Source organism: Vombatus ursinus, unplaced genomic scaffold (assembly GCF_900497805.2).
Source record: "Vombatus ursinus unplaced genomic scaffold, bare-nosed wombat genome assembly UNPS02014779.1, whole genome shotgun sequence".
In the NCBI taxonomy this organism is placed as follows: Eukaryota; Metazoa; Chordata; class Mammalia; order Diprotodontia; family Vombatidae; genus Vombatus; species Vombatus ursinus.
This window is the reverse complement of record NW_020954557.1, coordinates 48146666-48159283: the sequence shown is the minus strand read 5'-3', so window position 1 is coordinate 48159283 and position 12618 is coordinate 48146666. Positions and strand designations below refer to the sequence as shown.

The window sequence follows — 12618 nt, the reverse complement described above, 5'->3', positions numbered from 1 at the left end:
GTGTGTGTGTGTGTGTGTGTGTGTGTGTGTGTGTGTGTGTGTGTGTGACCCTGGGCTATCACTTTGATGAGGATGGGATCTGGACCCCAAAAAAGAAAAAGCCTAGACTTTTGAGGCAGCTAGGTGGCGCAGTGGATAGAGCACCGGCCCTGAAGTCAGGAGGACCTGAGTTCAAATGCGGCCTCAGACCAAACACTTGACACGTATTAGCTGTGTGACCTTGAGCAAGTCACCTAACCCCAATTGCTTCACAAAAAAACAAAAAACAAAAAACTGCTAGGCTGCATAATATGACAGGTACCTGTAAAAGAAAAAAATTGGCAAATTGGGAATACTTGTCTTTTTTTAATAAAAGAAAAATTCATTACTAATTTTTCTTTTACTAACTGCCATAAGATAATCAGTGAACTTCTGGCTCACAGTGGTAAAAAAGATTTTCATGGTCACTCCCCAGTTGGCGTCTTGTGACATCTGGCTAGATCATCATTATTTTTACCTAGTAATGTGACTAGCTCATGCTAGGAATCTGTCATAGAAGCCATTTCCTGGTTAGCTTTTGCTCATTTGTAGGCCTCTTTCTAAGTTACCTCTCCATTTTTTAAGTTAGAATCAGTTACTAAAAGCTGTAAGTCCTATTAACACAGTACAGGTAAACTACATTATCTTACAAAGAAGGGCAACACTGTCAACCCCTGTGTGTTATAGAATTCCCATGGGGGCTACCCCCAGTTGTCTTGATTTATATCTTGCCACTGGACCCAGATGGCTCTGTAGGGAAAAGTGAGGCTGATGACTTCGCACAGCCCTCCCTCATTTAAATCCAATTTACTTGCAAGTCATGGCATCAACTTCCTAATGTCATGGTCCTTCTCAAGAACAAAGGACAAACAACAACATAGAATTCCCATTCTTTCTTCATGGACTTTGAATACTGCGGTGACATGTGATCACCTGACATTTAGATAGAGTGAGGGAATCAGTGTCAATGCATGTATTAAACATTACATAGTATTAATTAGTAAATATTAATTTCTATTTAAAAGTAAAAATAAATAGAAGTCCTAATTTTTCCCCATACCCCAATGGATCACCTGTGAATGGCATATACTGAACTTGAAAGACTAGTCTTACAGAATACTAGATTGAACATTTTTTTAAAATTTCAGTTCAACACCTTGATTATCTTAGCAGTAAGTAATACCACATAACTCTGAGCAATATAATCCTCAAATTAGAGGTAAATTAAGACATCCCTTCCCCACATAGGGTCACTTGGCACCATAAGCCTGAAATTATCCCTTTTCCTCCCATCCTACTACTTGATTAAATTAGGGAATGAGACAAAAACTTTCAGCTTCCAACAGGAATGTGTTTGTAGCCCAACTATCAGATCACAAGGTCTCTGAGAGAAGGAATTCTATACAGTTATCTTTTCCACATTGTGATTTTCCCCATCACGGTTTCCATATATCACGGGTTGGCAGAAAAAATTAAATAGGAATTTTTAGGAAGTTTTGCAGAAGCTACAGATGACACATGAAGACCAGCAGATGACATAGAGCCTCTGACCAAATACTTAATCCAAATTTTACAACAAAGTCTTGTAAACACCCCATGAAAGAAAAAGAAAATCAGACTTTTTCTCTGGTATGAAGGGAGGGTCAAAAAATTTTACACAGATTTTCCAGATCATTGGGGCACTGTATTCCTAACCTCCATGACATGGAAGGGATAACTGTAGTACAGTGACTTGCACAAAGTAAGTCCTTAGTAAATGCTTTTTAAATTGAACTGTCTGCTTATGAAGGTAGTTTGGTAGAACAATGGTGACACCTGGGTCTAAATCCTGTCTTCAATATTTACTAGCTATGCAGCCATGGACAAGTCATTTAACCTCTCTGAACCTCAGTTTCCACATCAGTAAAATGAGAATAAGAACAGCAGTAGCATCTAATTTAAAGGGTTTTTGTGAGGACCAAATTAAATGATATATGTAAAATGTTATTTAGAATGTCAGCATTTATTAAACTCAGCAAACACTCTGAGGAAATAGGATATTCTTCTTTGTCTTTCTCTACCATTATTTCCCCTTGTCCTGGTTCTCATGAGTGTTGCAAATGGTATGTGCCCTCTGTCTAGACCCTCATCTGATGCTGACAGGGGAAGGTAGGATCAGAAGAGGGAGCTGTCCCTGTGGTTACACGTCCCAGGTGTTGGACTCCCAAGCTTAAAAGGGAAAATTCTCTAACTTGCAGAGCAGGGACTCAATCCAGCTTCTCTTCTGCTGACCTTGGGAACCCTAGAACGAGAAGCTTTCTTTGCCTCTTTAATAATCTGGAAGCGGAGGAAACCATTATGTTATGAACACACACACCTGCACACATTTGGCTAAATGTCAACACAAGCCACAGAACACAAATGTTTCCTGAAAGCTTCTTTACATATTGTAAATGAACTGAGCATTTCAACAGACCTTATTAAGTGCTTTCTGAACTATAGCTTCACTCTCATTGTCTAGGGCAGAGGTGGCCATGTCCAAAAGCAGGATCCTGGGGTTTCTGATCAGTGCCCGGGCAATAGCAATCCTTTGTTTCTGGCCTCCACTCATCTGGCCTCCACCCTCACCAACGAGGGTATCAAATTTCTAAGACAAAAGACAATAGTTAAAATGAGAGGTATCCTTTGGTACATGACAATGGCTTGATACTTCCATTCTTGCATGCTATGTCCTGCTCAGACTTTAACTTTCCCAGATTTAACCTCCCTGAGGAGGAAAATTTCTTCCTTTCAGAAAAACAGGTTATGGTCTAATCAATACTTTGGGGCATGTGTGAGGTAAAGCAATTGATTCATGCTTTCATTCTCAAGCTCGCCAGGCTATACAAACACTCTTAACTTAGGCCAATGTCAAATAAAACTCTGCAGTGAAAGGAAAAATTGATCAAGGTCCTGAAAAATCACCTTAGAAGACTCTGACACAAATCAAATTCTCATCTTTTCCCTCTAGGCAAACAACTCAGTAAAACACAATTCTCACAATTGTCTTTCTGCTATGAAAGAAAAAGTGATCAACCACATTATGTCTTTCATCATGATAAAATGAATTATGCTATACGATTATGCTATATTATATTAGTATAATATATAATTATATCTCTCTCTGAAAGCAGGGACATTTTTTTCTTTTATTTTGTCTGTATATGCCTACTACCCTGCACAGGGCCTATTAGTTAGTAATTAGCACATAGAGGGCAGATAAAACTAAGGATCTGGAGTCAGGAAGATCTATGTTCAAATTCACCTTCAGATACTTACTAATAGCGTGACCCTGGGTAAGTCATTTAACCTCTATTTGCCTCAATTTCCCCATCTGTAAATGGGAATGATAATAGCACCTGCCTCACAGGGTTGTTGTGAACATCAAATGAGGTAATATTTATAAAATGCTCTGCAAACACTAAAGTACTATATAAATGCTAGCTATTATTATTAATTTGCTTAGAAAATGCTTGTTCACTTAAGTTAAATGAATTAGCCACAGACGTTTACTGAGTATGTACTCTGTGTCTGCCTAAATACACTAGACACTACAAATGGCCAGCACATTAGCCAGACTTTAATCTTATATAAGGAAATGGAAATAATGCAATATCATAAATGAACTTGAAAAATTACTGTTCATCGCAGCTTTTCTACTTGAGGGTAGAAAAGCTCAAGCTCAAGGTTATAGCAACTGCTCTGCGAGTTAAGAGATCAGTGGCTAGAAACTTGCCCTACCTATTTTAAAATCAACATTATTTTAAATGTAATTATCCCTTTAAAAAGAGACAGATGTGGAAGGGGAAGCTGTCTTGAAGATATGAGTTATACTATCTGGTTAACCATGATGGCTAGAGCTGTAATTAGTGATTTTTTGCCCCGAAGACAAGCAGTCCAAACCATGCCCAGGGCAAGGAGCATAAAATCCCTCAAATCAATTATTTAGGACAAAATCAGTTGATGGGTGAGACCTCATGACATTGCTCCTTGGAGTGAAAACAGGGACTATATAGCTTCCACAAGAGGAGTGGGAAAAGCAGGCAGGGACAAAGCTGGGAAGGAGTTCAACTATGGTGAATGGATCATCTGGTAGTTCCTTTTTAACCAGCTATTTTTGTTGAATAGGCGTTCAGCTAATTGTTTTACTAAAGGATTGTAAATGCTACCAGCACCCCTTAAATTTCTGAGACAAAAGTCTGATTGCCACATTTTTGTTGTAGCATGGAGATAACTTCCTAAGCATAGAACAATTGAACTATGAAGAGAGTTGTTAGATCTTAAACACCGTTATACCAGTTATTTTCAAATAACCAATGGCACTCTCAGGAATCTCCATTTTGCTGAGTTACAGGAGACAGAGACATGTTTAATGGTATAGCAATAAAATCATTTAAGTTTGGAGAAAAGAAAGTTTTTCAGGTCATATTGGAAAATGCATTGAACTTGTGGCTTATAAGACCTGCTTCTAAGAGTGACCTTGATACTAATTAGGTAAGTGACTTTTGGTAATTCACTTTACCTCTAGGAACTTGAATTTTCTTGCCTTTAAAATAAGAGAGTTGGACTAAATGACCTCTAAGTCCTCATAGCATTTTAAAAATTCTTTCATTCATTAAATAAACATTTATTAAAAGAACTAATATGTGCAAAGCCCTGGGGGAACAAAGGCATAAATAAAATAGTCATTGCCCTCAAGGAGCTTACATTCTAGCAGGTGATTTTAAAAATATTCTTCACTCTTTCATAAGTTTTATTGAAGCCATAGCACAGCAATGCCAAACAATTTCTCTGATAAAGAGAGAGGACTATGAATGGAGCTATGCACTCCCATGTGGGTTTGAAGGACCACCATTAAAGCAATGAGGAAGACTGAAGTTTTGAAAAAATTTTTACTTGCTGCTCCTCACACTCAATATTCAATCTCCCAATTTCATGTCCTTCCACTGGCTGACCCTGATGCCTGGAATGCTCTTCATCCTTACCTCATTCTTTTGGCTTCCTGCAGGTCTCTGCTCAAATCCCACCTTTTTATAAGAGAACTTGGCCAGTCCCCTTTGATATTAGTGCCTTTTCTCTGAGATTATCTCCTATTTTCCTTTTATCTATATTGTATAGACATAGTTTTATACATGTTGCCTCCCCTATTTGCCTGGGAGTTCTTCGAGGGCACAGACTGTTTTTGCCTTTCTTTGTATCCCAGGGAATAGCACAGTTCCTGGAACATCAAAAATGCTCAATAAATGCCTATTAACTTGACTTGTTGATTTTCATTAGCAATTTTCTTTCATGTTATTACTTATTCCATGTTATTATTGTTAATTTATCTTAAGATGCAGATGGGCATGCAAGACTGAAATGGAAAGAAAAATGATTACTATTCACTAAGTTTAGGGGAAGTAGATATAAGGCAGAGAGTACCAGCGGCAAATTCATGATAAAGTTGTAGATATTGGCTTCTTTGGCAGCTTTGATGATGTCTTCCATGGTCGCATCTTCTCTTCCATAGCGAATGTTCTCTGCAATTGTGGTGGAGAACAGGACTGGCTCTTGTTCAACAATCCCAATATGGGATCGGAGCCATTGAATATTAAGGGAGCGAATATCATGTCCATCCAGGGTCACCTGCAGAATATAAAAACATAGTCACCATTGAGATCTCCTCCAATGATGTGAGTCTTAACATTTTATCACAACCTGTCAGAAATATACAAAGGGGCTCAATGATTACTAATGAAAACACTTTGTAAACTGTCAAGCACTTTGCAATGGTTCCAGTGTTGATATACAGAATGGGATCTGTTGGCAGGTAGTGAGTTCTTCATCACTGGAGGTCTTCAAGGGGAGGCTAGATGACCACAGTTGAATATATTATAGAAGGGATTCAAGCATCAAGCAGAGGTTAGATTAGATGACCTCTAAGTTCCCTTGTAATCAAATTATTCTAAGATTCGATATAATGGGTCTATTACTAAGGTCATTTAGTTCTGACTTCAATTTAATAAATAGTAGGTACCTGCCAAGTACAAAACTCTTCAGAATAGTTTGTTTCAAAACATGGACAGTGTAATCACTATCTAATTCAACATATTTATTCTGGTGTTGGACAAGTTTTTTTTTTTTATTCCATTAAAGCAAAAAACAAAATCTAAACTTGTCCTGGCAAAACAAGTGAAATGGCTGTGAATCATGTTGGTCACTAAAGAATTACAAGATTCAAAAAGCATTAAAAGTAAGTATCACACAGAGCACAATACAGAAGGCCACATTGGGTATGAACCAGTAACAACATATATAAAAAAAGGAACTTTGAAGAGCTAGAGTAAAGCATGTCAACAGGAAAATGTAAGACTATAAAACAAGTTGTTCTGGCTACATGGTAATAGCAATAGAAAACAGGTAGATAACCCAAGTGCTCCACTGGTATTTTTACAGGATCAAGAAAAACTGAGGAAAGTCTCTAACAATTTGGGCAGATATACTGTGATGAACTTATGAGAAGACAAGAGGAGAGAGGCACATGACAGGGGTGGGCATGGATGAGTTATGATCTTCTTGGAAGGAATATTCACATTGATGAGAACATAGTTATACTTGAGGAGCTAGGGATTTTGAATGTCTATTATCCTTAAACTAATACCCACGTTGTTGTTGTTCATTCTTTGTTTTCAAAGAGGATCAATGACATCATGGGGTGATGTCTTGACTTGTAAGGGAATTGGGTTTCAGTGAAGCAGAGTTGCACAGTCATCAGCCTCGTTCTCTCTTCCATAGTCACGGAAGTCCAGTGGCAGGACAAAGGTCAAGACAACTGGCGATGGCTCAGGTTACAGTGAATGACCTTGGAGTCTTTGATATCTGACCAAGCTCTAAGCGCTCCACAGTGCCTGCTTCAGTCACATTTGTGGCCAGTGGAACAAATTGTTCTCATCCATCCATTCCACCTATGCTTGGGGTAGACATCTGCCCAACTCACCAATGGGTTTGAAGACTATCAGTTACCCTTAACCTGGTTGAGTCATCAACTGAGATGGTATTACCAGAGTGTGGCCTCTGCCCATGCTACAGCTTCTTGGAGCCACAGGTGAGAGTTGGGTGACAGGTGGACTCCAAATGTGGATGAGCAGTTCTGAAAAGGGCTTGGCAGTCCTCTCATCAGAGGTGCTAGTCCTCTCCAAACACCCCAATGTCCATGTAGGGCATTGGTGAGTGGATAAAATGTGAATGTCAAAAGCCACAGCCTTTGTAAGTAACTATCACCATCCTGGGGCATGAATTCCATAGTAAATTTTAGCTTTTGATACTTCATATGTAGACACCTTGCTATTAGGCACTATTGTAATCTAAAAGTGGGGCATCAAGTTAAAAGACTATCTGCAAAAATGGTGCCCACTTTATGTCCTGTAAACCATGGGTGCTATTCAGATAAGAGGAATGAGAACCATGAAAAGTGTATGAGAGAGACATCATGTCTGTGAAAAATGAGAAGTCACTTTTGTTGCTGACTTTTCTATTTGTCAAAATAATGCAGTTCTCCAGAGTGTGACAACACAAGGAATTTCACAGGAACCATCAATAATGTGTTCAAATGTGCTTGTCACCTAGAATCAGAGAGGACTGTGCCGGCATGACTTTCCGCTTCTAGCTAGGCTTTCAGCCAGTTAGACTGGACAGTGTCCAGAGCAGGGCTTCGAATTCATGTCAAATGAGGATCAGTTGAATGGACTGGGGAAAGTAAGACTGGCGCAAAGCAGCCTTGGAGACAGACATGATAGTTATCCTCCAGGCATTTGAAAGGTAGACGTGGGGAAGAGAGATTAGATTTGTTCTGCTTAGCCCCGGGTTGCCAAATTAGGAGCAATGAGTAGAAGACAACAAAGAAACCTACTTAAGCTTGATGCAGAGAATACTTTCTGCCATTATAGTTCTCCAAAAAGGGATTGGGCTGCCTCTGGAGCTGGTGGCTTCCCCTCTCTAGAAATCTTCAAAAAGAGTCTCAGTAAACAGTTGTAAATAGGATTCTTGTTCAGGTGTGATCTGGATTAAATGTCCACTGAGTCTTTCTAACTATGAAAATCTATGGTTCTGTAATTCTGTGACACATTTAAGGCTAAATTTGGGGAACTGCATAAACTCTGGGGGAAAATACCCACTACTAATAATTAAGAATCATCCCAGGGGGCAGCTAGGTGGTACAGTGAATAGAGCACCAGCCCTGGAGTCAGGAGGAACTGAGTTTAAAATCTATATAACCTTGTTATTGTTGTTCAGCTGTTTCAGTCGTGGCTGACTCTTCGTGACCCCATTTTGGAGTTTTCTTGGCAAAAATACTACAGTGGTTTGCCATTTCCTTCTCCAGTTCATTTTACAGATGAGGAAATGGAGGCAGACAGGGTGAAGTGATTTGCCCAGAGTCACACAGCTAGTAAGTATCTGAGGCCAGACATGAACTCAGGTCTTCCTGACTCCAGCCCAGGCACTCTATCCACTGCGCCACCTAGCTGCCCTATATAAACTTAACCCTAGGCTTTTTGGAGATCTCTGGGCCTATGATTTATTTCATTGATGTTAGGAATGCCCATTGATGTTGAGAAAATGCTCTCTACCAATGCAGATCACAGTTTTGCAATTTATAACCATAGAGATTTTCATGGAGTACTGCAAAGTTCAAGACTTGCCTGGCATTACACAACCAAAATATGTCAGAGGGAAAGACTTGAACCCCGAGTGAAAAGCCAGCCCTCTATCCGCTTTGTGTTGTCTCTAACTCTGAGCCACTTTGGTTTTAATGTTTCTGTCGTATTCATTTTGAGCCTCTGTAACTTCGGCAAACAATTTATGCAAAAACAAGCGAAAGAGACTGACCATAAAATGTCAAGGAAGCTTAGCTCAGAATGAAGGGGTAAAAGTGCCAGACCTCGTTTACACAGATGACTGGTTGGATCGTTTTGACTGAACACATCGTCGAATGAGCTTGTCCAAATTCAGCTCAAAGAGTTGGTTCAACAGATTGTTCCAACTTTGCAAGTTAGTCAAAATGCTTGAATCAGGGTGAGGATAGACACAGTCCCAGTGTAGACTAGAACTGTCATGGTCAAAGCATTCAAGCCCAACTTCCACACACAGAGGGACTTCCTAAAGAAACTCACCATGCCTTCACTGGGATCATAGAATCTTTGAATCAGCTGTATCGCTGTGCTTTTCCCAGCCCCACTGGGTCCTACGAAAGCTGTTGTCTCTCCAGATTTTATTACCATGCTAAGGTTATCTAAAATCTGAAGACGAAAAATAGAACATAGCTTGGTTTTACAATTATTATCGCATGAAGACATAGGATCAGCAAAAGGATGCCTAAGACAACTCATTTACTCTTGCATCTACATATGTGCGTGCACACCCACAAACACACACACACACTGGATTGTGCACATTTGGATTTAATCTAATTGCTTATTTAACTGATGGCTGCTATTAGTGCATAAAAGTATTTGTTAGATCAGTGGAGTATTAAGTTATGTTGTTATTGTTGGTGACTGTAATTAATTAAAAAAAAAGAAAGGAATTCTGTCCTACCAAAGTCTCCAAATGAGACAGAGTTGGTTTTTTTTTTTAAGCAAACAAAACATTAAGAAGACAAATTCTCATAGACACATAATCTCCTAATTTGCAGGTTGTCAATAGATATTAGGGAGTTTGTATACTTTTGGAATGATACATACATTTTATAACATTTTAAGATTAGAATCTGGTTAATGTCTACATTAAAGAGCAAAATCATAATTGCATTTATGTTAAACCAATAATTTAAATTTAGGGGAGAAAATTAAACAAAAAAACATTTTTATTACATCCTTCAGTAAGTGAAAATGTTTGGAGATTTCAAAATATGGTTAGATTTTACCAAGATTTAATTTCATACCAGAGAAATAATCCTAGCTCATATATACACACACACATACATATACACATATACAGATACATGTATGTATACACACAAATGTATATATATTCATATTCTAATGGCTTCAGTCAAAGAAGAAGATCTTGTTTAGACAAATAAACAATCAGCCTTGGGGACAGAAGTCTAAGTAGAAATAAAATTACTGAATTTCCATTCAAAAGCATTTATTGACAAACCACAATGAGATTGCTCTTTCATCACAGGTATCTGATTTTTAATCATTATTTATCTATAGTACCACCATCTACACACAAGATTAAAATACATCTTTTAGCTTTTCATATCATCAATTCTAGGAATATTATGTAAATCACAGACTCTGGTGGCAGTTGTGTATATTTCTACATAGCCCATATAAGCAATGCTTATGTCTATACTTGTAAAGTGATCTATATAGTGATAATTCTCTTTTTTATCTTCCTCAGTATCTAGCCCAATATTTTGTACACAGTAGGTGCTAAATGCACACATGCATGCATGCCAGGTCATGTCAATTAAGGAGAATTCAATATAGGGATAAGAGGAGAAATACAGCTAGAGTTCCACTAGTAACAAAGAACGACCAAGTTTAGCTGGTATGGCTTGAAAGGACCTTGATTTCCTTTAAGGGTCATTGCCTTGAAGACTTGCTGTGTAAAGTCAGAGAAACTCTCATTAGAGGGTGCTAGACCATCCCTATATCTGTGTTATGGGAGTGTAGTAACTCAGTAAACACTTGCCCATCACTGAAACTTCTGACCTGCAAGCCCTTGTGAACCTGCCCTACCAGTAAAAAAGCAAGTAGAGGCAGCAGATGCATCTCTTTGCCACCTCACACACCCAACAACTCAGTGTAATGGCATTTTCCTGGAATACCAGGAAAGTTGCGAGATGAAGCTTTTATCTTGCATTGTCTCTGAACACTGTGTAGCTCGCATGGTCATTGCCAATAGAATGAAAAGACCTGTGTGACTAGTTTCAGCAACATCCCTGTGGGTTTGACTGATCCCAATGTACTGGCAGTTGGTGTTCTACCCAAGGCACGTGCACAGAATGGAGAACACAGAAGAAATTTGTGAGTAACCAGAGAGAGCAATTGCACAATCCTTAAGATCATTTTCAGAAAGTTGCTAATAAATCACTCCAGACCCAGAAACAATCAGACTTCAAGGGAACCAACCTTATTGTGGGATCTCGGAAATTATTAATCAAATGAGAAGATTGTAATATGTTAATAAACAATATTTGTCACCAGAGGATAATTACCTTGACATCAGGCCTGGAAGGATAATGGAAGGTCACATTGTGGAACTGAATTTCACCCTTCACTCTATCCAGCTTGTAACCCTCTTCTGACATACAGTCAATGATTGGTTTCTGAAACAGAATGGATGGGGTTAAATGATAAAAAAGTAGGAGCTTCAGTGTTTATCCCAAGCTTCAAACTGACTTTGGATTTACTATCTGAAAAAATCCTCTCTCCAGCAGTCCTTCAAACACCACCATCTATCTCCGGATCTGAACTCATCTCTAGTTTTGCCTCAGCTATGCCATGCCCCTAAGATGGCCCTATCCACCAAAGACAGAGCTTTACCAGCTTCCTTTCTGTATAAGCACACAGGCTGGATAACCTACCAACTGCTTTCATTTTAATTTCTTGATATTTCCTGACATCAACTATTGATGGTGGTGTAGCAGAAAACTACTGGAGTTCATGTGTACAGATTGAAGCATATTTTTTTTCACTTTATTTTGCTTGCTTTCTTTTCTTTTGCAACACGGCTACTATGAAAATGTTTCACACGACTTAATATATATAATGGGTATCATATTGCTTGCCTTTTCAATGAGTGGGGGTGGCTGGAGAGAGAGAACTTGGAACTGAAAAAATTTTAAATGAAGGTTAAAATAAGATTAATTTTTTTTTCAAAATAAAAATAAAAATACTGGAGTTTTCTATCTGAACTGAACTTCAGTGTCCTCAACTAAATGTTGACAAGAGTCTGTTGATAATGTTGTTAAAAGTCTATTTTTCCTTTAATCTTACTTCAATGTGAAGATGCCAATACTTCAAGATATCAGAGTGGACAAAATGCTTGTTTTAGTGTCAGGAGGATCTACGTTTGAATTCTGACTCAGACATTAACTCTGTGACCCTGACTGAGCAAATGATTTGTGAGCAGCAAATTGTGAGCAATACTTTCCTGGAATCCCAAGGAAGTTGAGCTATGAAGCTTTTCTCTTGCACTGTCTCTGAACACTGAGTACCTCACATGGTTTTGTGCCAATGAAATGACAAGACCTGTGTGACTAGTTTCAGAAACATCCCCGTGCCACGTAACACTTACTAGCTGTGTGACCCCGGGCAAGTCACTTAACCCCATTGCCTAGCCAAAAAGAAAAAAAAAAAGAAACATCCCCGTGGCTTGACTGTCACCTGTCACCTGATTGCTACCCTATTGCCTACAAACACGCCAATATCTCCCCAATCATCCAAAAAATAAAAAATAAAAAAACACTTTGCTTGATCTCTGCTAGCTATTCTTGCATATCTCTTGTCTCTTTTGGGACTAAACTCCTTGAGAAGGTCATCCTTCTCTGCCTCAACTTCCTCTCCTCTCACTCTCTTCTTAACTCTCTGA

The 12618-nt window shown here is 38.7% G+C and overlaps 1 protein-coding gene across 3 annotated transcripts in view; it reads right to left on the bottom strand.

Moving 5' to 3' along the window:
* Nucleotides 1–12618, bottom strand: part of ABCB11 (ATP binding cassette subfamily B member 11) — a 115585-nt gene that overhangs the window by 53306 nt on the left and 49661 nt on the right. For all 3 annotated transcript variants that reach the window (XM_027865671.1, XM_027865672.1, XM_027865673.1), the window contains 4 exons: nucleotides 11243–11353; nucleotides 9186–9311; nucleotides 5458–5661; nucleotides 2474–2644 (listed from right to left, as the gene is read on the bottom strand). In XM_027865671.1, the coding sequence (XP_027721472.1) occupies nucleotides 2474–2644; nucleotides 5458–5661; nucleotides 9186–9311; nucleotides 11243–11353 (612 nt within the window). The remainder of the gene's footprint in view (nucleotides 1–2473; nucleotides 2645–5457; nucleotides 5662–9185; nucleotides 9312–11242; nucleotides 11354–12618) is intronic.